General features: G+C 49.2%; 2 protein-coding genes across 2 annotated transcripts in view; one reads left to right on the plus strand and one right to left on the minus strand.

Moving 5' to 3' along the window:
- Nucleotides 1-26,435, minus strand: part of RPL17 (ribosomal protein L17) — a 111,794-nt gene that overhangs the window by 14,459 nt on the left and 70,900 nt on the right. The window lies entirely within an intron of this gene.
- Nucleotides 12,504-22,609, plus strand: LIPG (lipase G, endothelial type). Its single transcript, XM_069881007.1, has 10 exons — nucleotides 12,504-12,600; nucleotides 12,703-12,875; nucleotides 13,722-13,901; nucleotides 14,579-14,690; nucleotides 15,877-16,101; nucleotides 16,548-16,790; nucleotides 17,265-17,385; nucleotides 17,961-18,179; nucleotides 19,072-19,164; nucleotides 21,092-22,609. Exons 1-10 carry the CDS (start codon nucleotides 12,504-12,506, stop codon nucleotides 21,111-21,113), a joined length of 1,485 nt encoding a protein of 494 aa, XP_069737108.1. The 3' UTR covers nucleotides 21,114-22,609.

Here is a 26,435-nt window from a genome sequence, read left to right on the forward strand (position 1 = left end):
CCCTTTCAACTCCAAACATGGACAGGTGGCAGAGACACCTCCCACTCAGTCAGGTTTCTTAAAGCTGCATCCAGCCTGGCTTTGAACACCCCCAGGAATGGGGCAGCCACCGCTGCTCTGGGCAACCTGGGCTGGTGCCTCCCCATCCTCACAGGAAAACATCTCTTTTTAAGATCTCATCTCAATCTCCCCTCTTTCACCTGAAAACCATTTCCCTCACCCTATCCCTGCACTCCCTGATAAAAAAGCCCCTCCCCAGCTTTCCTGGAGCCCCTTTCAGTACTGGACACTGCTTTAAGGTCTCCCTGGAGCCTTCTCTTCTCCAGGCTTAGCAAGCCCATCTCCGATCCATTCATCACATTACATTTCCTAACCAAAACAGATCAAAGGGTTTTCCTCCTTTCCTCTGCTATTATCTGCTCAGTCTTTCTGAGGCTGCTTTGTTCAAGAGCACCTCTGGATCAGCTGATAATCAAGTGTGTTCTCTTCCAGGGCCTTCTGCACCTCCATATTGCTGCTGACTGGCACAGCACGGAGGGACACAGGGCAGGACCAGTCCTCCCAGGCAGGACCAGTCCTTGTCACTCCTGAAGCCCTCTCTGTTCTGAACCAAGGCAGAGATCTGCTCAGGCCCTGGGAAACAAAGTTGGGTGATGCCTGTTAACATAAAACGCCTCAGCCAGCAGACAAGACCTGTCCATTGCATGGCAAGAAACTGACACCATGAACATTCCCTTCTTCCAAACCTCTGTCCATGTCTGTGGAGCCCTTCCAGCACCTTTGCTTATCATCTCAGTGTGTGGCTTCTGTGTTTGTTCCTTCCTATACTTATTGTCAGAGATTCTCCCCAGGTTTCTGCTCACTCCTGCTCTGACTGTTGCAGCCTTTTCCTCTCCATGAGACACAGACTTCCCCACTTTGATCCCAAATGTCACCTCTGAGGTCATTCCTCCCTCCTTCTTCCTCCGTCCTTCCCTCTTCCAGTCATCCAGCTACTTCCCCCCCCTTCGCTATTGCAACACCTCTGACACAAGCCCCTTCTTTGAAAGCTTTCCGTGTCTGTCCATGCTTACTAATCCTCTCTAGCTGAGCTGCCCTCCCCCTCTCCAACCTCTCCTTTCCGCTCCACATGGTCCTTTCCATCCTGCAGGGTCCAGTCACATGCCGGTGCTCGGGAAGGTCATATGATGGGTAGGGACCGCCGGGCAAGGCTGTGGCAGGCGTCTGTTGGACGTGGGGCCCCGCTAGGTATAGAATCGTAGAATGCTCTGGGTTGAAAGGGACCTCAAAGCCCATCCAGTTGCACCCCCTGCCATGGGCAGGGACACCTCCCACTGGATCAGGGGCTCAAAGCCCCATCCAACCTGATCTTGAACACCTCCAGGGATGGGACACACTTCCGTCTCCCATTCCATGGCCAGTGGCCGACCCATGACTCAGTGAGGTGTTGGACCTGCAGCATGCGGGGATGTGACGCTGACGGCATTGGGCACAAGGCTGTGGAATTGCAATGCAAGTACAAGGAAGGAATGTTATACGTAGGGAGGTGGCCAGTGGGATCCCACATCCGTTTCCCAGACTGAGTAGGTCTGCTGCCACTTCTCTCCTGTCCTGCCCACCCAGCAGGTCTTTGCTTACAACTCCTACATCGTGCTCTGCTTAGAAAAGGTCAACCTTGCTCTGCGTAGCGTAAAACCAGCCCACACAGAAGCCTTGCTTTCCATGTGCTCTGAGCTTAGTCTGTCTGCCTGCATATTCTTGGACTGGGAGTTCCTGGGATGAATATCAGCACCGTCTGTACATCACAGGCAGGAACACAAGTACAAAGTACTAAAAGGTGCCCCGAGCTTTTCTTAATTAATTGCAGAGCCACTGACTCTTCCTAATAAGATCCACATACTCAACAAACACAATAAATGAAACAAGTTAGACAATTAGGAATAAATGGCCAGAGGGCAAAGCAGAGCTTGGTGGGGGACCGACATCCTGAGGGACATCTCAATCCCTCCCACCCTCACCCTGCATACACTGCAACTGCATGTAATAGATGCCCTTTCCATTGAAGCACTGAGGAATGAGACTGGATCCAGAGGTGGGATAACTGATGGGTTCTCAAAGCAAAAAGTGCAAGCTGGTGAAAATGAAATAAATAATATCATTGGTATCAGTAAAAGCAAGGTCTGAGGACATCAGGGCACTCCATGTATCTCCAAGGACGGCTCAAGGCTTTCTCCTGTCTCAGGCAGATCCCGGCGCTTTGCCCTGCTCAAATTTAAGAAGGCGAAAGGCTCAGAGGAGGGAGTAAACAAAAAACAGAGAGCTGGAGAACAATTGATATCGACCTTGATGATACACAGCACCATCTTGTGCTGCTTATTTCTGTGCCCCAAACTGCTTGTTGTGCTTTTTCTGAAAAAAATAAGATAACGTGTGAAGTCTATGTTTGTGGTTCCCCTTTGATGTGAGTCACAGTAAAATACTGAGAAAGGGCCTCCTAAACACCAGTCGAAACAGCAGTGAGGACCACAAAGAGAGGAAGATCGTGCATAAGCTGACTCACCCAGCAGCAGCCCAGGAAGAAGGAATTACCTGAGATTTGCAACTCTAAATCTTGGGTTCAAATTAGCAGTGATGGAGAGAACTAACATTATAGGTTTTTATAGGGCTTTGCTAAATTAAGTAGCAAATTAATCGGTTTTAGTAAATAACTCCTGTTCTTTCCTGTGGGCACCAGGAAGTTGAGCATCATGCTGAGAAGTTTCCTGGTTTTGGTGTCCATCCAGATTTACAGGATCAGTCTTAAAAGCTGGAGTGCCACTAGAATGCAGCTAAAGTGGCTTTCGGAGTGCTGAAAATGAAGCTCTAGTTGGCCGGCTTGGCATTTAGTCTGGGAAGTTTTCAGAGGAGCCATCAGCTTTCTAATTATTCTGCCAACATGCCAACTTGCAGAATATTTTAGCTGCTAATTACCAGAAACAAGCCCAAAGACAGAGCTGTGCCCTGGACTGACAGACCCCTCTAAGCAGGCAGGAGAGCTGCAGCCAGTTCTTACAGTCTCCTCTCCAGCTGCTGCCCCACAGAGAGGTGAGCATCCCTCACTGAAGGTGCTTCCACACCCACTCCAGACTCGAGCCAAATATTCCTGCAGATTTGAAGAAGAAGCAAGTGGATAAGGTTGTGCACTCTAAAGCAATCCCTAAACCAAGCAACAATCCCCCAACTCCTCTCCAGCAGCTCCATGCTCCACATACAAAAAAATGCAGGGGAGTAGTGTTAGTATTTTATTTTTTTTTTAATCTTTTCCCTTTGCTGGGTGCAGAAGAGACAAGGCAGAAGCACCAGTGGGGGCCCACCATTCACCATCTGCAGGGCCAAGTGGTCAGAAACTTCTGAGAGGCTTCTCCAGCCCCCAACCAGAACAAGATCTCAGAAAGGAGCAGAAGTAAACACCTTCCTGGCCACCCATGGCAGCTCTGCCATGCCAAGGGGCTTGGCTCCAAGTCCATATTCAAGCCCAAACGTGCCCAGCTTTCATACAGCTTGGATTGAAAAGTGTGGGCTTTGGGTAAAGGTGTAAGAAGAGAGAAAACATACGTCATTCCTCAGCACAGACCTAAAGGTGTCCTTGTCTGCGGAGTTTATGGAGGAGGCCCACTACCCATCACTGGCTCTTCTGTCCGACACAAAGCAGACAAATGGTCCGGATCCATCTCACGTACCACAGGACGTGCTGGGAATGACAAGCTGCTGAATTACACTTGTCTGCTTGGACACAGGGAACAGGCATCAGGACACACTGAGCTCTTGCTGGCTCTCAGCCTGTGCTCCTGCGCAGTGCTGCTGTGGTGGGAGGTGGCGTGAGATTGCCTGAGGGTCCCTGCAAGAGCAACATGCTCAATCTGAGCATCCTGGGCACTAATACAACACATGGGCAGGGGTGGAAAGAGATAAAAATCATAATAAAAATCTCTCCACATCACTCAGGCATGTCTGGGAAGATGGAACAACCAAGAGTGGGCAAGAAGAGGTTTGTCCTTGGTGAAGGGTGGTCCAGCAACAGGACCAGGGACCTGCCATGGGGAGGGGGCAGCCGGTAGGGATCAAAGCCTCCTGGCTACCTCCCTGTGTACGGAGGTCCCTGGAGGCAGGTACAAACTGTAACGTTCCTCCCTGTGTGACAGTGTTCACAAGAATTAGGATCTCGTAGGAATGTGGGGATTTATTCTTCAAGGCCCACCGTATCCGCGAGCGCTACAGCCCAAACAGTGCACCAACAGAGCATGTGCTTGATAAGAACCCAGGAACAGATGCCAGCGGATTTAATGTGGGACAGGAGGCCCATTGCAGGTTTGCAGACTGCTGGCAGGGTCAGCTGTAAATATTCCCTCACAATCAAAGGCATTCATCTAAGGATTACATGCTGGGGGCTTTGTGGTAAAGTAAATTTGCAACTAACAGGACCATTAATAGTCAGACAGTTTAGTTGGCTCACTGGCTGCCATTTATTTTCCCCTCAGTCATTTTTACTACATCTAAATACCATGGGGATGTGGGGCTTGAATGATGTGGCCTAAGAAATCAGCTTAGAAGAAGAAGGAGAAGGGGTTACCTCCAACAAAGAGAGCTCAACGGGGATCGAACTGCGATATCAATAGTGGGTAATGCCACTGAGGCATGTGAGCTGATTTCATAACCCGATGGAGATTAGCCTCTTCTTTAAGCAAGCAAACCCTTCGAGGGATACGAGGCATTGGTCCTATAAAGCATGTTCATAGAGGGGCTGTATGTGAAAGACTGAGGTGGGGAGGAGAGACTGTGCTGGGTAAGAAAGGTCTGTGGAACAAAGACACCACAGCCTGTTTTCACCCCAATTTGATGCTCGCAAAACAAAAAGTACTCAGAGCAGAAACTGCGCCACATAAGAAGTATCTCCCCACTCTGCAGTGAGCATGAAATAGACAATAATCGGTGGTACGATGGGATGATGAGAAAGCAAAGGGTCTGGGCTGAGCAGACAAAGCAAGGAGTGCTGGGCTGAGCAGGTGCAGGGTGATGCGGGGATTAACCCGGGATGTTATTTCATGGCAGTGCTGCCTCTCCAGGACCACAGAACCTTTGGGGTGCGATCAGCTCTGCACGCCCGTGTGATGTGAGGGTCCTCACGTGGCCACCCAGCTTGCTTCACCCTGAGGTTGCTGCCATCCCAACAGCCCTTCCCCAGTCTGTTCTACAACCCCGTCTCTACCCCTCCTCCTCCATCATCTCAGAAACAAATTAGGGAGAGGGAGCCAAGAGCGGAAACTAACACCAATCCCATTAAATTAAATTCTACTGCCTGGACTGTATTTTATAATTGAAAAGAAAAAGAAAAACTGTTTTATAACTTCAAAAAAAAAAAAAAGAACAACCTCTCTCTCTCCCCTCCTCCTCCTCTCCTGAAAATCTGCAAATCCGACTCCTTTTTCATTGGAGAAAAGGAATGGAAATAGAGAAAAACCAGATAGGAAGAATGGCAGGTGTGTAAAACAATCTCAAATTTCTATACATGGAATTAAAAACTTGCGGAATAGCTATAATCACTCCCTGACACTGAATATCAGACCTAAGGCAATGAAATCAATCTTTGTGCAAATGACCAATCTTTAATAGGAGCATCTCCGACTTGTATTGTGCCTTTGCTTTCAGTAATGAGCACCCCACACACCCAAGAGCCACAATTTTCCCCATCAAGAGAGGTCACTTGAGCCAAGCACCAGTTGCACCTTCCTGTTCATGTGAATGCAATGAGATGCAATCTTAGCCACAGGAGTACTGTGCAAATCCATTCTGCAGCCACTCACCAAGGCAGTGGTACCCTGTTCTGGATAGCAAAACACTCTGCTGCTGCATCCACAGCAGGTCATCCCTGGGAGGATACGAGACGCGACGCCAGCAGTGCTCTTCATGAACAAGGCTGCTATTTTCTTTGTCATCTCCAGAGATGCTCATACCAGAATTACTCTCCCTCTGCAGGTCTTTAAAGATGTTGTGTAATGCTGAAGGATTTTCCCTTTTCCCTTAACGCTTGGCTTTTTGATCACAGAATCATAGAACCTCGAGGCTGGAAAAGACCTTTGAGATCATTGAATCCAACCATTCCTGCCCACTACTAAACCAGATCCCTGAGCACCTCATCTGCCCTTCTTTTAAACCCCTCCAGGGATGGGGACTCCACCACCTCCCTGGGCAGCTTCTGCCAGTGCCCCAAAACCCTTTCAGAGAAGGAATTTTTCCTAATGTCCAATCTGAACCTGCCCTGGCGCAGCTTGAGGCCATTCCCTTTTCCTCTATTGCCTGTCATATGAGAGAAAAGATCAACACCCTCCTCGCTACAACCTCCTTTCAGTCAGTTGTAGACAGTGATAAGATCTCCCCTCAGCCTCCTCTTCTCCAGGCTAAAATGGTGCGGTTTGATCGCGCTTCTTGTTGTCCTTTCTGCAAGGAAAGGAGGTATCAGTGTGCTAATTTTCAAGACAGATAAGCAGAAGCATTAAAGCAAATTACTTTGCAAAGGCCCCTGACTTCAGATTCCTTGAGCAGAACAGTGCCAGCCTGTTTCTATCAGTGATGCTGAGCTCCGACAGAAGACACTGACCATGATCTGGGTCGGAGACTTTCTGCTCATATGGAAATGGTATTGAAATGGAAAGCCACCAAGATGATGAGACAGCTGGATCACCTCCCATATTAAGGCACGTTGAGAGAGTTGGGGTTGTTCAGCCTGGAGAAGAGAAGGCTCCAAGGAGACCTTAGAGCAGCTTCCAGTGCTGAACGGGGCTTCAGGAAAGCTGAGGAGGGACATTTGGTCAGGGAGTGCAGGGATAGGATAAGGGGGAATGGGCTTAGGCAGAAAGAGAGGAGATTTAGATGATTTATGAGGAAGAAATGTTTTCTTGTGAGGGTGGGGAGGCCCTGGCCCAGGTTGCTCAGAGCAGAGGTGGCTGCCCCATCCCTGGAGGGGTTCAAGGCCAGGTTGGATGGGGCTTGGAGCCCCTGATCCAGTGGGAGGTGTCCCTGCCCACGACAGGGAGGTGGAACTGGATGGGCTTTGAGGTCCCTTCCAACCCAAACCACTCCAGGATTGTGTGGTTCTATGATTACATGGTTTAAAGAGATGGAAACCTCTCAAATTACATGCTGCTACTGAAAAACCTGACTCATCCTTCCCCAAGGTCACCAGCAGAGTCAAGTCCTTTAAACATTTTGGCACATTAGTTTACATATCCTACTGATTTTAGCTTTTTGCTACTAGGAAAGAAGCTTGACTCCTCTCACATCCTTTCTGCCTCCACATCTCATGGCCCTGCTGTGACTCAACTTTGGCCTCAGCCATCCAGCACCCCCTGTGAACAGCTTGTGACTGTGAACAAGTGGCACGTTTCTTCTTTTTTCTGTAAAAATGCTCATCATTTCAGAAACATTCCTCTTCTGGTTTTGGAATGAACTGAGATCCTTAAAACAACCACAGTGGAGCTGGAGAGGATAAGAGAGCCAGAAAGACACATCCAAGAACAGGTACTACCTCCCTGGGCATTGCCCTGCTCACACCTGCTCCCGGGGTAAAGCCTCCAACACCCCTACAAGAGCTGTAGATGTTGAGCTTCCCATTCTTTTAAGGTGGATTACTTACCCTGGTTTATTTTTTATTGCTTATTACAATATCCAGAAATTCCACCTGGGACCCATGAAATCTTTTCCAGTGAAAAACTAATCAAACCTAGGAATTTCTCCTTGAAATTATTGGGCTTAATGAACTGTTATTTTCCAAGCAGCTCTGGGTGGGAGCCTTCTTCGCCCCCAGACCATTAGGGTTGTGGAGAGGTCATCGCAGAGCCGTGCTCTCTGCATGGATACAATGCCCATCGGAACAGATCCCGAGCATCTCCCTGGATGATTGTCACCTTTTGGCCGAAGCAGCCAGGGATTATTTTTATGCACTTTTTCCTACCGTTGCTAAGCTATTCTCACTGCTACCGTCTTCCTTGGAGGCCAGAGGCGAAGAGCGGGACCCCCCCAGAGCCTGGGGTTGCGCAGACAAAAGGAGGACACATCCCCACCCACCGCAGCTTTACAATGGCAAGAGGCACCAGCTGAATACAAAGGCACTGGGAGGAAGAATGAGGAGACTTCGCAGTGGCTGATGGTCTGGCAGGGTTTTGTTGGCATCAGGAATCTTTTGAAAATATGAAGCGTTCGGTGACGGGGCTTAGCTGATACATTTCATAGAATCATAGAATCATAGAATCATAGAATAACCAGGTTGGAAGAAACCCACCAGATCATTTCCTGCAGGAGTGAGCCGGGGCGTGGGCCAGAAGCTGAGAAACCTCTGTCCTTTCTTTTTTTAGGACACACTGCTGCTCCTCGAGAGGGATCACACAGCTGTGAGAGTGGCTGTGTCCCCAGGACACTCTGCTGAAACCCATGGTCCCCGGGGAGAAGCAGTTAGCGTCATCTCAAGCCCCCTGACATGGGAGATGCTCCAATAGCTCTGAGAATAGCTTCCCTCCAGGGAAGGTGACTCAACCACCTCCCTGGGCAGCCTCTGCCAGGGACCAATGACCCTTTCTGTGAAAAATTTTTTCCTAATGTCCAGCCTGAACCTCCCCTGGTCAACCAACACCCCCAGGTCCTTCTCCTCCAGGCACTTTCCAGCCAGACTTCTCCTAGTCTGTAGCTGCTCAGGGTTGTTGTGCCCCAAGTGCAGGACCCGGCATTTGGCCTTGTTAAACCTCCTGCCATTGGTCCCAGCCCATGGATCCAGCCTGTTCAGATCCCTTTGGAGCCTCCTCACCCTCCAGCAGATCCACACTTCCACCTGCAAACTAGCTTAGGGGATAGGATAGGATAGGATAGGATAGGATAGGATAGGATAGGATAGGATAGGATAGGATAGGATAGGATGGGATGGGATGGGATGGGATGGGATGGGATGGGATGGGATGGGATGGGATGGGATGGGATGGGATGGGATATTCCAGTGGGAAGGGACCTACAATGGTCATCTTTCCCAGCTGCTAACCTGTACAGAGTCAGGAGGTGGCTGGATTGAGAAAGGCTTATAGAGGTGCAGGGTACAAACTCAATAGTCAGCAAATGCGCTGCTGGAAAGTGAAATTAATTCTCCATTAATATCTGCTAATTAGGGCGAAAGCAATGCCTACACCTGATTTCATGCCATTTACCTCACTGTTGCCTGGTTTGGGGTCATCTTTTCCTTCTCATCTCTGTCCATCATTTGCCCGCACCTTTTTCCTGTCTTCTCCCTTACCACAGATCCTGGTGCCTCCTCCTTGATATCTGCTGTGAGTTTAGAGGGAAAGGGAAGAAGCCAGGAAACTCATGTGTCCCAGAGCATCCCCTCTTCTCCATACACTGTGAGTGAGACAGCAGCAGCAGAATAAAACTAAGTAAGTTCTTATGGATCAGTACCTGGTAAAAATACAGGCACTAAAAAGTAGGAACAGATGTTTTTTTCACTACAGAGGGTTCAAAACTATTCACATTATTGCTAATGGGGCTGCAGAAGATGATGAACAACATGGGGCTTCCCCAAGCATGACCAGCATGTTCAGCGACCCCAACAACCCCATGGTCCTACCCCAACCCACCCCAACCCCACACACTGTGAGGCTTCCCATGCGTGGCTGCTCCTTGGGTTACCCATACAAACACCCATCTATTCCCATCTACACCCACCCCATCCCATCCCACCCCATCCCACTCCATCCATGCCATGCCATCCCACTCCATCCCATCCCACCCCATCCCATCCATCTCATCCATGCCATCCCATCCATGCTATGCCATGCCATCCCATCGATGCCATGCCATACCATGCCATGCCATGCCATCCCTCCCATGCCATCCCATCCATGCCATGCCATGCCATCCCATCCCATCCCATGCCACCCCATCCCATCCCTCCCATGCCATGCCATCCCATCCCTCCCATGCCATGCCATGCCATGCCATGCCAACCAATGCCATGCCATGCTATCCCATGCCATGCCATGCCATGCCATGATATCCCATGCCATCCCACTCCATGCCATCCCACTCCATGCCATCCCACTCCATGCCATCCCATGCCATCCCATGCCATGCCACGCCATGCCATCCCATGCCATGCCATGCCATGCCATCCCATCCCATCCATGCCATCCCATCCATGCCATGCCATGCCATGCCATGCCATGCCATGCCATGCCATGCCATGCCATGCCATGCCATGCCATGCCATGCCATGATATCCCATGCCATCCCATGCCATGCCATGCCATGCCATGCTATGCTATCCCGTCCCATCCCATCCCATCCCATCCCATCCCATCCCATCCCATCCCATCCCATCCATGCCATGCCATGCCATGCCATGCCATGCCATGCCATGCTATCCCATCCCATCCCATCCCATCCCATCCCTCCCATGCCATGCCATGCCATGATATCCCATGCCATCCCACTCCATCCCATCCCATCCATCTCATCCATGCCATGCCATGCCATGCCACAGAATCACAGAATCACAGAATAACCAGGTTGGAAGAGACCCACCGGATCATCAAGTCCAACCATTCCTATCAAACACTAAACCATATCCCTCAGCACCTTGTCCACCCGTGCCTTAAACACCTCCAGGGAAGGTGAATCAACCACCTCCCTGGGCAGCCTCTGCCAGTGCCCAATGACCCTTTCTGTAAAGAACTTTTTCCTAACGTCCAGCCTGAACCTCCCCTGGCGGAGCTTGAGGCCATTCCCTCTCGTCCTGTCCCCTGTCACTTGGGAGAAGAGGCCAGCTCCCTCCTCTCTACAACGTCCTTTCAGGTAGTTGTAGAGAGCAATGAGGTCTCCCCTCAGCCTCCTCTTCTCCAGGCTAAACAACCCCAGCTCTCTCAGCCGCTCCTCATAAGGCCTGTTCTCCAGCCCCTTCCCCAGCTTTGTTGCTCTTCTCTGGACTCGCTCCAGAGCCTCAACATCCTTCTTGTGGTGAGGGGCCCAGAACTGAACACAGGATTCGAGGAGTGGTCTCACCAGTGCCGAGTACAGAGGGAGGATAGCCTCCCTGGACCTGCCGGTCATGCCGTTTCTGATCCAAGCCAAGATGCCATTGGCCTTCTTGGCCACCTGGGCCCCTGCTGGCTCATATTCAGTTGGTTGTCAACCAACACACCATGCCATCCTATTCCATCCCATCCCATCCCATCCATGCCATGCCATGCCATGCCATGCCATGCCATGCCATGCCATGCCATGCCATCCCATCCCATCCCATGCCATCCCATCCCATCCCATCCCATCCCATCCCTTCCCTTCCCATCCCATCCCATCCCATGCCACTCCATCCCATCCCTCCCATGCCATGCCATGCCATCCCATCCAGGCCATGCCATGCCATGCCATGCCATGCCATGCCATGCCATGCCATGCCATGCCATGCCATGCCATGCCATGCCATGCCGTGCTATCCCATCCCATCCCATCCCTCCCGTGCCATGCCATGATATCCCATGCCATCCCACTCCATCCCATCCCATCCCATCCCATCCCTCCCATGCCATGCCATGATATCCCATGCCATCCCACTCCATCCCACTCCATCCCATCCCATCCCATCCATCTCATCCATGCCATGCCATGCCATGCCATGCCATCCCATGCCATGCCACCCCATCCCATCCCACCCCATCCCATCCCATCCCATCCCATCCCATCCCATCCCATCCCATCCCATCCCATCCATCCCGTCCCATCCCATCCCTCCCATCCCATCCCATCCCATCCCATCCCATCCCATCCCATCCCATCCCATCCCTCCCATGCCATCCCATCCATGCCATGCTATCCCATGCCATGCCATGCCATGCCTTGCTATCCCATCCCTCCCATGCTATCCCATGCCATCCCACCCCATGCCATCCCACCCCACCCCATGCCATCCCATCCCATCCCATCCCATCCCATCCCATCCCATCCCATCCCATCCCATCCCATCCATGCTATCCCATCCCTCCCATCCCATCCCGTCCCATCCCTCCCATGCCATCCCATGCCATGCCATGCTATCCCATGACATCCCACTCCATCCCATCCCATCCCATCCATCTCAATCTATGCCATCCCTCCCCTCCCCTCCCCTCCCCTCCCCTCCCCTCCCCTCCCCTCCCCTCCCCTCCCCTCCCCTCCCCTCCCCTCCCCTCCCCTCCCCTCCCCTCCCCTCCCCTCCCCTCCCCTCCCCTCCCCTCCCCTCCCCTCCCCTCCCCTCCCCTCCCCTCCCCTCCCCTCCCCTCCCCTCCCCTCCCCTCCCCTCCCCTCCCCTCCCCTCCCCTCCCCTCCCCTCCCCTCCCCAGGCCCCGCCCCCTCCCATTCATTCCGCGGTGACGTCACGGGGGGGCGTGACCAATGGCGCGCGGCCCCCTATATCCCCGGCCGCCCGCGCGCCGTGCGCCCGCCCGTCCCGAGCCATGAGGCGGCTCGTCCTGCTCCTCGTCGCCGCCCTCAGCAGCCGCCTCGCCGCGCCGGCCCCGCCGCCGGGACCCGCAGCCGCAGGAGGAGCAGGAGGTGCGGGGGGCGCCCCCTCCCCGCGGCGGGGACCGGCTGCCCCGGGTAGCGACGAAGCCGCGAGCCGCCCCGCTGACCCTGTCCCCCTCTCTCCCCCCTCAGATGCCGCCGCCCCCGAGCCGCCGCCGGCTCCCAAGAAGCAGGTGAAGTTCCTTCTCCGCTCCTCGCCTCACGAGGACGACGGCTGCGCTCTCGCCGTCGGGCAGGACAGGTGGCTGGAGGACTGCAGGTTCAACCTGACCGCCAAGACCTTCTTCATCATTCACGGCTGGACGGTAAGAGGGTCCTCGCTCTGCTTGTCCCACCCGCTTCCACACACCTGACCGCAGGTGCTCTTGTATTTCTGGCACCTAGTGGGATCTGGGGGCGGCTTTTCGCCTTTGGAGCGCTACAGGCTCTCGCCAGCTGCACCTGAGGTCTCTGGCACGATGCGATTCGGGGGATACGCGACTCTCTGAAGTCACCCAACTCTTTCGCAGCTCCCCAAAATCCCATCCATGTCGGTCACGCTCAATCCAATAGGTCTTTTCCAACCTAAATGATCCTATATCTGCAAAATGAGAATGTGCCAAAGGGAACTTGAGATTTCCCCCTCAAATCCAGCTAGCTGACCACTACGAAAGCGCCCCTTGGCTTGACGTGCGTGTAGACTTTCTTGAAATTATAGCTCTGTGCCTGCATCCTTGACTTATGCTACATGGTCTCGTTAATAAAGAAACAGAGGGCGAACAGCCCTTATCAAACTTTCTTCTCCTGCGTTGCGTGTGGCACTGGGGGACTTATCAATCCTACCAGGGCTTGTGCAAACAGTGGTGCCAGGGCTGGAAAAATAATTTTGCAATCCATCAGAATTTCTGAAACTCCTGAGAAAAAGAGTGATAAGGTGGCATGTAATGAATGCCTCTCCCTCCTGCCTTAAAAGGCAAGGCACCTAATTACATCCAGAGTCTCTCAAAACCTGTTTTTCTTACACCATTAGTGCAGTGCTGAGAAGTGGTGGGGCTTGCAGAGAAGCAGCTTCCAGTGGGAGCATGATATGTAAACGATATGCAAACGACTCAACTGTGAACGTGTGATCTTGGTCCTGGGAGCTGGAAACTAACACCTGAATCTCTCTCTAGATGAGTGGCATGTTTGAAACCTGGCTGGGCAGCTTGGTATCCGCTCTTCAGGAGAGGGAGAAGGATGCCAATGTGGTCGTGGTGGATTGGCTTTCACTTGCCCACCAGCTCTATACTGATGCTGTGAACAACACGCAGGTTGTTGGAAAAAGCATAGCAAGGCTGCTTGACTGGTTACAGGTAATGTGCAAGCTCAGTCTCTGTTGTAATGCTTTGCGAGGGATTGTTGCACAAGGGGATGGAGCATGCAACAGGTCCAATGCTCGCGACTGGGAAGGCTCTGTTGTAATCCAAACCCCAAGGCTTGGTGGGGTGATGGCTCATCCGTCAGGTGCTGTGCTCAGCCCTTGTGTGAGCGAGTGCTGTGGTGCTTTGCCGGGAGATGCTGTTCTGCAGCGTGGTCGGATCAGTGATGTTGAAGTGGACCTCAAACTTAGGAGTCCTTCCTCGTGTCTGAGCAACATCAACTCAGGAGCTGAGCACTCAAAGTTAGCGTTGGGTTGGCAGCAGGTTGGAAGAGGAGAAGAAGGCTGATAGTGCTACACTTGGCACTGGAGTCCATGGGCAGTACCAGGATCACCTGGCAGTTCCCTGGGAAGGCTGCTCCAAGTGCTGTTTAAATGAAGAATATTGTAACTGGGGTTGAAACCTGGGTGCTGTGGTTGTTGGCAAACCACAAGTGCCATCCAAACTGTTCAACTTGTCTTGCCGAAGTAAAGAACGAAGCACACTTGTCTGCTCCCTCCTTCCAATCTCCTCTTGGAATTGGACTTTAGAGTCCTGCAGATAGGACCAGTGCCAGGTGCCCTGAAAGACAGGGGAGCAAATTATCTTATCTTTTTCTGATTTCCTTGCAGGAAAACCCGCTCTTCCAGCTTGAGAACGTCCACCTGATTGGGTACAGCCTGGGCGCTCATGTTGCCGGCTTTGCTGGTAACCATGTCCATGGGACAATAGGCAGAATTACAGGCAAGTGGCTTTTTAAGCCATCTCTTACTTTTCCTCAGCAAGCAGTTGGTTTCCCCGAAAAGGCTCATTTCCTGTGTTACTGCAATATTGTTTGGGGTTTTCTTGTTCAGAAATGACAAGGTTCCTATGTGTAGTGGCAGCGAGAAGCATGAGTCTCTTCACATGAGAAAGCGTCTTGATTTTGAACCCCAAATGAAGGGGGAATTCAGTGAAAAACCTTTCAAAGGACAACCTGATCTTGAGTATATTTGAAGTTAAATGTGTGTTCGAAACAAGTCCATCTTAAGCTCTTGCTACTGAAATCCTAAGCTTCTGAGCGATGCTGTTTTGTAATTACAGCTCATAAATGATTGGAAGTTAGAGCTATTGGGTGCAGTTTGTCCCATGCGATGTTTGGTCAAAAAAAAAAAAAACAAACCATAAAGCACCAACAAAAAAAACCCCAAAAAACCTCTGTTCCCAATCTTTCGTTCTGGAAGTATCTTGAAAAGAGTGCTGCTGACTCCAGAGAAGAGCTGATTTCAACATGCAAGAACATAGGGCATGGTATCAGTGGTTGCATTGAGCATTTATATGTGACACTGGCAGGGACAGCCATAAAAATCTGTATGTGGTTAAGCAGGTATAAAATCACCTGGCAGTCAAGCTGGGGAATGGCTCAGGAGCAGAGCTTTGTGTTGAAGTCAGGCTCAGAGGTTAACAGAAAGTCCCAGACCCATCATGGGATCTCAGGTGCAGGAATAACCTGGCTGCTGTTTAAACTTGTGTTAGTCCCTCTGTATGTTGGGTCTGAAAATAGACTAAATGTAGCCAAGGCAGCTTTAGCTACCAACAGTCTCTGTGGGATGCTAGACCTCTTCTGGAGTTCAATCATCTGCTTCCTCTTGAAGGTTTTCTTCCCTGTGACCTAGCAAAGACTCATTGTGTACAACAGGCAATCCGAAGCCATCGCTGTCAATAGATGGTGCTACTGCTGGGTTGTTTTGCATAAAAAGCATTGTGGCACATATTGATTTGCTCCCTGAGTGAGCCCATGGTGAAGAGATCTTTGGGGGACTGTATCTGCAACGGGGCAGGGACTCTCCGTGTATGCTAGGAGGGCTGCAAGCAGCAGGCTCCTGGCTATATTCCACATGAAATAACCCAATACCTTACCTAACATCTTGTACACTATCTCTGCCACCAGGCTTGGATCCGGCTGGCCCAATGTTTGAAGGAGTGGACCCTAGCAAACGCCTCTCCCCTGATGATGCTAACTTCGTGGATGTCCTTCACACCTACACAAGGGAAACACTAGGTGTTAGCATTGGGATCCAGATGCCTGTAGGACATCTTGACATCTACCCCAATGGAGGAGACTTCCAGCCTGGCTGTGGATTAAGTGATGTCTTGGGAGCAATTGCTTATGGGAGTAAGTTCTCTTCACTTTTTTTTGCTTCTGGCTGGTGTAGACTCCTCACAAACAGACTCGGGCTGATGCTGGGAGATGAGCTGACTTACAAGTGCAGAGAAAACCATTTTTCCCTTCTACACTGCCTGTACTACTTGAGGTAGTTGCTAGAAACTAGACTTCCCTTTAATTCTGGAGTGGCATGTTACCACTCTAACATCTGATCATAAACTACGATTGTCTTTTGCTAGATCTAGAATTCTCTTTAAGTCTTTATTCGTGGGAGACACTAAATGACAAGTTCTCTTTGAGTGTCTTGCACTAACCTTTGAATTCCTGGTGTTTTAAAAATGTTCAAATTTGGCCATGCTCAGCTCATGTTGGGCTACAAAAAGGTAGAGCTCATTGTCTCTTTTTGGCTGCTGGGGTGACAAATGTTTAAACAAAATGCAACTCTGCTTCTCTAGCAATAGGTGAAGTTGTTAAATGTGAACACGAGCGGTCTGTGCACCTCTTTGTGGACTCCCTTGTGAACCAAGATAAACAGAGCTTCGCGTTCCAGTGTGCCGATTCCAGTCGCTTCAAGAAGGGAATCTGCCTGAGCTGCCGGAAGAACCGCTGCAACGGCATTGGCTACAACGCCAGGAAGACACGGAACAAAAGGAACAGCAAGATGTACTTAAAAACAAGAGCTGACATGCCATTCAAAGGTACGCTTTTCCTCTCTTCCCTCTTTAAAAGAGCATCTCCTGGAGTGGGTTCCCAAAGTCAGTGTTGGGGGAGATGCAGAGGCAGAAAAGCAGCATCACCTCAATACGGTGCAGCACCAGGAATTGCTTTTCTGCTCTCACCTGGCTGCATTGTTGCTCTCCGGCATTCCTGTGCCCTGTCTGCCATGTGAGATCAGCAGGGCTCTGGCCATAAGGACACTCTGACTTTTGAGCAAGGCCGTGGTTTACATGGCACACTTGCATGACTTAGAGTGGTGTAAAGTTTGGTGGACCTGCTGTTTGTTGTCTCAGTGTCAACTTTGTTATCAGTGAGCACAAGAAAACTGTGATCAATAGTATCTAGATAAAGAAATGGTCTCGCCTTTGCTGGCCAACTCTGTTTCTCAAAGAGTGATGCTGATGGTGTCTCTCAACAAAGTTGCTTCCATCTATGCCCTTCTTGTCTCTTTCCAGTGTACCATTATCAGATGAAAATGCATGTATTCAGCTACAATAGCCTAGGAGAGGCTGATCCCACTTTCTCCGTCACCCTTCATGGCACTAATGGAGACTCTGAACCTCTGTCTTTAGAAATGTAAGTAAGCTGACCTGTTGTGCTTACCTGTGTAAGAACGCCACTGAGGCTAAACAAGGTGGTGTCATCATTTTTCCTTTGGTAGCTCTAGCATTTCTCCTGAGCCTCGTAGCCTTACCTCATCACTACTCAAAAAACTTTCCATCCAGTAGCTTAATTATAATTTATGGTTGAGAAAGCCATTTGATGTGCCCAGTCCTCTACATACAAATGTTCAAGGCTCATTGTTGTAATGCTTTGTTTTGCTTTTGCCTTCTACAATTTAAATGTAGTCTGAAGGCACTCGTATCTCTGGAGGCATTGTTAACCTCCTTTAGCCTCTCCCAGAAGAAACACAAGGCACAAAATTCACCTTTAAGCTGTGAAAGGATGGCTGAGCCAAGTACATGATGCATTATATTGAACCAGCTATCCCATCTCACTTTGTTTAGTGTAATCAGTAATTAACTGGTGACAGTTGAACATGGTGCACTTGATAAGCTGCAAAGGGCTCTGTTTAATTTCTTGCATGGAATGAATGAGCATCTGGCATGCTTCCATGAGGAAGAAATGTTGAGTCTCTGCTTGTCTTTCAGGCTTGATCAAATTGGCCTAAATGCCACCAACACCTTCCTGGTCTATACTGAGGAGGACATGGGTGAACTCCTGAAAATAAAGCTCACCTGGGAGGGAACATCTCAGTCATGGTATGACCTGTGGAAAGAGCTGAAGAGCTACTGGTATCGCCCTGTGAAGTCCTCGCAGGAGCTGCATATCAGACGCATACGTGTGAAGTCTGGGGAAACACAACAGAGGTAATGGTTATTTTAGACTGTGAGTGAAGTGACCCAAAACTTCAGTCACAAGAAGTACTCAGACTTTAGCAAGAAAAGTTGGGGTTTTGAACTTAGCTGGTATCCTGAACTGTCTTTCATCTTTAGTGATGGTCTTTTAGCACCAGCTAATGCTCACTTATGGCATAGATGAGTGGGTTATATGCCAGCATGAGGTAGAAGACCAGGCTCTTAAGCAAAACTAGTCAATGCAGATCAGCTCCTAGATGTTATTTTGCTTTATTTAGGTACTGTGACACATTCTTGTCTGCCACTAGTGACTAAATTAGACTGTTTCAAGGTGGATCAGATCACATCTGAAGGGTTAAGGTACTGACGACACCAAAAATACTGAAATGCAGATGGGTATGGCTATTTACATGCATAATGTGCTGGTTTGGCACAAGGAGCTAGAACAAAAACTGTAACATAGTGACACCAACTCCTTAATCCCTCTGGAAATCTGTTTGAGCAACCAACAAGAAGTAAAGCTGGTAAATATGTAGCACTGCACCCCCAAATCTCATGTTGATGTTCTGAAGGCAACCCAGATCTGTCAAAGAACAGCAGTTGATATTGACAATCTTCCCACATCTCTCAGAGCTTTAAATAAGCATCTCCTATCATCTGTAAGGTATTCTGCATCCTAGTTTCTGCAGTCTGTGAAACATGGATAGCAGAAGCAAAGATCTCAAAATAAAAGCGTAAAGTAGGAAATAAAACAGCCTTTCAAGAGCTTTGGTGTACCAAGATGCTCTGCAGGATTGATGTCAAATCAAACAACTTGTCCTAGAATTAGCTGCAATCCACAGTATGTTATTTGTTAATCATGGAGGTAATGTACTTTCTTTTGACTTCTGATTCCTCCTCCTAGGTTTGCTTTTTGTGTAGAGGATTCCCAGCTGACCAGCATATCTCCTGGTAAAGAGCTCTGGTTTGTTAAGTGCCCAGAGGAATGGCAAAAAAGGTAGGGAAAATTGGGTAAGAGAGATCCTTTCTAATGCACGTGACTGGGTTGGGATGAGTGAAGCCAGTTTCTTTACTTTTTTTTTCTTTTTTTTTTGTTTTTAAGACTCCTGGAACATCTTTTTCTTTCAAAAAAGTTAATAAATTCTATCCCAAGATTCCCAGCTATTAGACTTAGTTTTTACATATGCCTTAACTATCACTGATAATATCACAAGGTGACATTATCCTCCCTTCTGGTATTGGTTTGTCATCTTGTACCTTTACATGCTTACTACCATCATCCCTGGGCATAAAGAACCTGTCTGCTTGCTGTTGTGGTAAATGCTAAAAATGAGGGGCTACCAATACCCAAATCCTTGTAATAATGGAAAATGAACCATGGAATCTTAGAATCATAGAATGGTTTAGGTTGGAAGGGACCTTAAAGCTCATCTGGTTCCACTCCCTGCCATGGGCAGGGGCACCTCCTACTGGATCCGGGGCTCCAAGCCCCATCCAACCTGGCCTTGAACCCCTCCAGGGATGGGGCAGCCACCCCTGCTCTGGGCAACCTGGGCCAGGGCCTCCCCACCCTCACGGGAAAATATTTCTTCCTAAGATATCATCTCCATCTTCCCTCTTTCAGCTTCAAACTGTTCCCCCTCATCCCGTTCCTGCACTTTCTGATCAAGAGCCCCTCCCCAGCTTTTCTGGAGCCTCCCTACAGGGATAAGAGCCACCTCTTAAATGTTACTGCCCTGTAAAACAGAGGAAAGCTGGGAATGCAGGGAATTGCCTCAATGATTGTTTCAGCCTTGTAAGAGATCTTGAGCTGCCAAGAAATGTCAATTAGAGTTTGAGCTCAACTGCACAAGGAAGACGCAGCTGTTACAGTACTAGTTGTACTGCTTCCTCTCTGGCTATGTTAATCTCCTCTGGTTCAGGAGAGCGCAAAAACTCAGCCCTTGCTAGAGCATCTCAGCCTGGCTTAACCTCTGGGGGACTTTCCAGACACGCAGGATCAGTCCTCAGAGTATAACTTCCAGTAAATCTGGTCCCAGCAGTGGCAGCTTGATTGCTTCAGACTGCCTCTAATCGTGTCTGTGTTCATTTGACTAAGTGATGGTCCCCTTCAGATGAAGCCCAGCCTTTTGGCCTCTCTTAAATGTCAATTGGTAAATGTAGAGCTTTGTTGCTTCTGATCTGGTAATAAAGCGCTTGGTTAGGGCTAGCAAAGCCTTGTGGAAGTTGTGCTTTGCACAACTTGCTTGGGTGGCAGAGCTCAGCTCAGAAATGCAAGCTGGTGCCGTTCCAGGTTTGGCAGAAACCAGCACACTGTGCTATATACAGTAGCAAACAGTTATGTGAATGAAACTTCTGTGCAAAAAGTCGTTGCTCTGCCACAAGCCTTGAGTCAAGTAAATATACCTGCAGGTACAATAAATGCTGCTCTGTGGCCCCCATAAAACAGAATTGCTGGCAGATGTGCCCTTCCTGCTTTACTTGAGGAGCACAGCTTTTGCACGAGGCAGAGGTGCAGATCCATGCTCCAACGTGCTATGGTTTCTAGGAAATGATCCTTCCTCCCAGAGATCACGAGAAATTACTTGCTGTTTAGCCCTCCATTCCTGCCAAATCACTGGAATATTATAGTTCCCTACTTGGAGATTGATTCTGCAGACATCTGTCCACCCTGGATGGATCTGAACAGGCAGAGTGTAACGTCAGGACCTGTAATTTCTGTTTGCAGCCTGCTTGCCTGCATAATTTCTGCTCCAGGCTCTCATTGAGTAGCTACTGGGCAAAGCGCTGCTTTGAGAAAATAAAATACTACCCTGTACTGTCTAAACCTGTTCTTAGTCTCCTAGAGTTACTTAGGAATTATTTGTTACTCCTCTTAACTTCTGTATTTAACTAGATATCTTTTTCGTCTCTGCTTTTCCCAGATCTGTCTCAAATTCGCTCTAAAGACTCGCAACTGAGCAACCTAGATGCATGAAGACCACACAGGTGGAAGAATGCCCTGGCAAAAATCTGTTTTGGTAGCACTTAAAGCAACTAGCTCTTAATGACGAAACATCTTGGATCAGATGCAAGACACTGAAGAGCAATTTATGGACCACGGCCCTAGACCTAGAAAAACTAAAACTACTTTCTCCTTTCCCCAAGGAGCCTGGTTTGTGCACTTAACTTTATCTTGGCCTGTTACACCCTGCCTTTCTTCCATGTTCTCATTAACCAAGACTATGGATGAGATCTCCACAGATCTAGACCTCAGCAATGATCTTCTGGTCTGCCTGCCAGTGGAGTTGAGAAGATAACCATGTTAACTGCCCATCAGACTGTGGGCAACAGTGCTGCCAAGAACAAATTAGCATCTAGTGTAGGTGTTACCGTGGATCCAGTAGCACTATGGGCTGTAAGAAGATGAGACCAGCACTGGTCAAGTGCGTGGGGTTGTTCAGGGGAGGGTTGGGAATAAGCACAATGCCACTTATCTTCATGTTGTCCTTTGCTTGCCTTAAAAATAATCCGTTCTGTGTCTGGCTGATACTGAAATCTCTGTATATTGCCTTAGAAGAAGGTAGTACTCCTTCCTCCTTGTACCTAGAGCAGAACATGGTGCAGATGGCAGGTGATGGTGCTGGAAGCTGCTCCTCACTCCCCAACGTCTGCAGCTGGACTGCCCGGTTCCATGAGTCAATCTCTTTGCAAGAGGCACACGGCAGCTGCTCTTCTGCTGACGGTCGGGGAGGAGGAAGGTGATGAACTATGCTGCTTCAGGAGAGCTTTGCACCAGTCCTTTTAACTACTGAGAATGCGTTCACCTCTGTTCGGATGCTATTGTATTACCAGTGCATTACTAAGATCTTATTTTTGTGCGAAGTACTTAACTGAGCCAAACAGACAACATCCTATTCTCATTGCCACAGTGTGCCGGCTGAATTCCCTGGTGCTGGATGAACTTGGCTTTGCCAGGCAACAGCTGTCCTGTTTGCTACAGCAGAGGGGACCTTTTCAGAGGTGAACTAGATTTTGTTGGGTTTGTTTTTTTTTCACTTTTTGTAGAAGGAGACTTGGTGTGACAGCTCTTGAATATTGGGGATACAGAAAGGCAGCCTCAAAAAATGGTGTTGCCAGATGGTGCACTAAGTTCTGAAGGCTTATAAAATCCTTCTGAGGCCTGCAATTTTCTGAGTTTTTGTAGAGCTTCACTCCAACCAAAGCAAGCACATTTGGAGATTTTTTTTTTCTTTTCATGGTTTTATGCAAAGGCTTCAATAACTGAAGCTTTTGGTAAGTGTCTGTGACTTGTCACCATGCCATACTTAGAGTGGTTTCAAAGCCCTATTTGTATATTGTGGTTTTTGTATGACTTAAAACATAATTTATTTCTCATACTGTACATATGTAAAGTTTTAAACATTTTGGATTTGAGTAACAGTTTTTATAAGCCTTAAGACAAATAAAGGGCTTTGTAAAAATCAGTGAAGTCTTGTTATTGATCTAACACAAACTTCGACATTCCTTTCCTAAACAAGAGCGTGTGGCCATCTTGTCCCTTTCCTGCAGGTCACTGAGACCAGCAGAAAGAGGATATGAAGGCATAGCAGCAGCCATATAGGTGCTGGCATGTAGGTGCCCTTATCCAGAACCTTCATTTCAAGTCCTCTCCAGGCTATGCTGAAGATGGCAACTTCTTCCTTCCACCCACAAACCACCCAGTGCCTTTAGAGATGCAGCAAAATCCCTTTATAGAATCATGGAGTAGTTTGGGTTGGAAGGAACCTTAAAGCCCAACCACTTCCAACCTTGCTGCCATGGGGAGGGACACCTACCACTCAATCAGGCTGATCAAAGCCCTGTCCAACCCTGGCCTCCAGGGATGGGAGCATCTGTGGCTTCTCTGGACAACCTGTGCCAGGTCCTCTCCACCCTCATAGGAAAGCATTTCTCCTTAAGATCTCATCTCAATCTCCCCTGTTTCACCTGAAAACTGTTCCCTCTCATCCTGTTCCTGCATTCCCTGATCCAGAGCCCCTCCCCAGCTTTTCTGGAGCCCCCTTTAAGCACTGGGAGGCTGCTCTATCTACTCCTCTGTTGTAGCTGTTGCCCATCAGACACCAATACAGGTTTGCTTCTAACTTTAGTCAAGCAGTGAGAATGTGGTTTCAACAATGCCCAAGGGATCATCTTCTTTTTTTTTTTTTTTTGGCAGAGTGGATATTGCAAAATAAAAAAATCCATGTCTGGGTACCAAGAATGGAGTTTTTTTTGTCTGCCCCTTCCCCACAATGGCTGTTAGACATGTTCAGCAGCAGAGCGTACCAAAAGCATTAACTTACCCTTCCTACCATTTTCTTTCAGCCATAGTAATATCACTACTACTTTGGGCTAGAGGAGACTGAGATTTTGTGTTACCTGCTCTCTTTGGCTATTGTAGTGAACACAGGGGACTCTGGAAAGTCCTTGCTGCTGCACCAGGCTAGCCAGGACAAGTTAGGACAAACTAACTCTTCTCTGTTGACTTCCTGCATTAATGTTTTCTCCTCCATTGACTGTAATCTTTTTTTCCTGAAATGCTTCGCCTTTGGCTGACTTCAATAGTTAGCCAGCTGATGAATACTTTTAAGAAAACTTACCCATATCTCATCATTAACTGAGGCTTTCCCAGCTTTTTCCCAGCAGCTGCATCATCAAATTTAGGGAAACCTCTCCATGCTCTGCTTCTCTGCAATGCAAATTGGTGGCACAAATCCAGCAGCAGCAGAGGGACTTTGCAAACAGAGTAAATACCTCCAAGCTGTGGAAGATTTACATGAAATTACTTAGTTAACCTTTTCCTATGAAAAGCCCAGCAATCATAGAACCACAGAGTGGTTTGGGTTGGAAAAGGCATCAAAGCCCATCCAGTTCCACCCCCTGCCATGGGCAGGGACACCTCCCACTGGATCAGGGGCTCCAAGCCCCATCCAACCTGGCCTTGAACCCCTCCAGGGATGGGGCAGCCACCACTGCTCTGGGCAACCTGGGCCAGGGCCTCCCCACCCTCACAGGGAAACATTTCTTCCTAAGATCTCATCTCAATTTCCCCTTTTTCAGCTTCAAAGCGTTCCCTCTCGTCCTATCCCTGCACTTGCAGATCAAGAGGCACCTCCCAATCTTTCCTGGAGTGCTAGAAGAAATGGCTGACTAGCAAAGGAAAGCTACATTTGCACATTTGGCAAAGTGATGTGGAGCATGTTTGGTGCTTGTGGGTCCCCCAGTCGTTCTGCACCCCAGAGCAGTTTTGTTCTGCTGTGTTCCTGTTGGGTACCTTCCACCCTGTGCAAATGTTGGGAGACACAGAAACCAGAAGTCGTTTACATGTTTGCCTGCTTATTTTGTTTTGAGATCCCTTCCTGTAGCAGCATTGTAGGGTCAATGTTGGGTCATTGGTCCCTGGCAGAGGCTGCCCAGGGAGGTGGTTGATTAACCTTCCCTGGAGGTGTTTAAGGCACGGGTGGACGAGGTGCTGAGGGACATGGGTTAGTGATTGATGGGAATGGTTGGACTCGATGATCCGGTGGGTCTCTTCCAACCTGGTGATTCTATGATTCTATGGTTCAGCAATGGGCTGCTGCACTCTCACAAGTGATGCATTTTGTGTTAAATCAGAGAAGCAACATGTCCAGTCACTTATTGCAATTTTTTTTCATGCTACCCCTTAGATACAGCTGCAGTGCAGGGACTGACGCCTCTTGCAGGGTAATCCACCTCCAAGGAGAAAAAATGGATGGTACTTTTCACATCCAGATGCTCTCTACAAGGGAAAAGGTGAAGGACAAGCTCACAAGAGGGGAGGAACAGGCTGGAACTCTTTCACATCCATGAGCATCCATCTCAGGCAACCGGCCCTTCGCACAGCAAATGTGGGCTCCCAAAGTCATCTCTCCTGCTGCTTCATGTATTGAGGTTAACGTAGAATCACGGATTCATTAAGGTTGGAAAAGACCTATAAGCTCATCCAGTCCAACCTCCAGCCCAACACCACCGTGCTTGCTAAACCATGTCCTGAAGTGACTGAAACATGCCCCGAAGTGAACATCACACCTCCTGGCATGTCAACATGCATCCCTGCACAGATCCCCAAAGTCAGGAGTTTGGTTGTGCGTTAGACAAGTGAAAAAACAAAGAAAAATGGAATTTTTTTTTTTCTTTTTTTTCAGTCTCTAATATATTTAGTATCAGCACAGGCCGTAGCTCCCAAGTCTGTGCCATACAGGAGTGGGCCTGTAGGCTGGACCTGCCATGGGGCTGACCCCCATGCTCTCAGTCGCCTGGCATCCCTCCCCCTCCCCCAGGTTTATTCGGGATCGCTTTTTCACAGCCACTCCATTCACATCCCATCAAAGGTCAGGCTGGGTCTCCAGAGGAACAATACGCCTTGCACAGAGAATGCTTTACAACCCTCTGAGCCCCCCATGCAGGGCTGCCCCAGCTCTGGCAGCTGACTGCCTGCACCAGCTCCCGCGAGCAGCAGCAGCAATCAAGCGGTTTCACCAGATACAGCTTCAAAAGCAAGGATGCTGGGGTGAGTCGAACTCAAAGCGTGTTTGGTGTTCGCTTCTCCCCCATTTCCCAGTATAACACCATCCCTTCGGTGGATGCTGCAAGATCTGTGGTGGGTCAGCACCAGGTCTGTGATGTTGGAGATGCTGGTTGCCTCGCATCGACATTTTCCAAGCTGCAAATATCTAGGCAGGTTGAATTCAACACAACAGCCATGTTCAGGAATAGAAAGACCAGCCAGTCCTTCCAGGATCAAGGTCAGCACAGTCTTTGCTGGCTTCCCATGCTGAAAAAAACCAGGCAGCCCTGCTCCACCAGGTAAAGCTTTTCAGCAGTCCCCAAAAGCAGCCTCACTGAAAGATGACCGCAACTGTCCAAGAAACCCAAGATCCTGCTCCTTGGACCGCGATAACGAGTTGTAATTTTACGCCTGTTCAGATGCTGACATTCCAACATAAATTATACAGCTCATTGCCTTCCCGGTGATCCCATCCAGCCCAGCAGCGAACACAAAGAATCTGGCAACTTTTGCAAATCCATGCAAAAGTATTGGGAGACATCATGCTGCCCACAGGGATGGGTAAGGCAGCTTGACCCAGAGCTGACCTGTGCTTAAAACAAAAATCAGATCGCTTTTTATTGCTTGATTATTGTTTTTTCCTATTTATGTCCATTCTGTTCTAGGTTGTTTTGCAGCTGCTTCATGAAATTTTAAGATGTTTATGGCAAACCATATAA

The sequence above is a fragment of the Phaenicophaeus curvirostris genome, chromosome Z (genome assembly GCF_032191515.1).
Source record: "Phaenicophaeus curvirostris isolate KB17595 chromosome Z, BPBGC_Pcur_1.0, whole genome shotgun sequence".
NCBI lineage: Eukaryota > Metazoa > Chordata > Aves > Cuculiformes > Cuculidae > Phaenicophaeus > Phaenicophaeus curvirostris.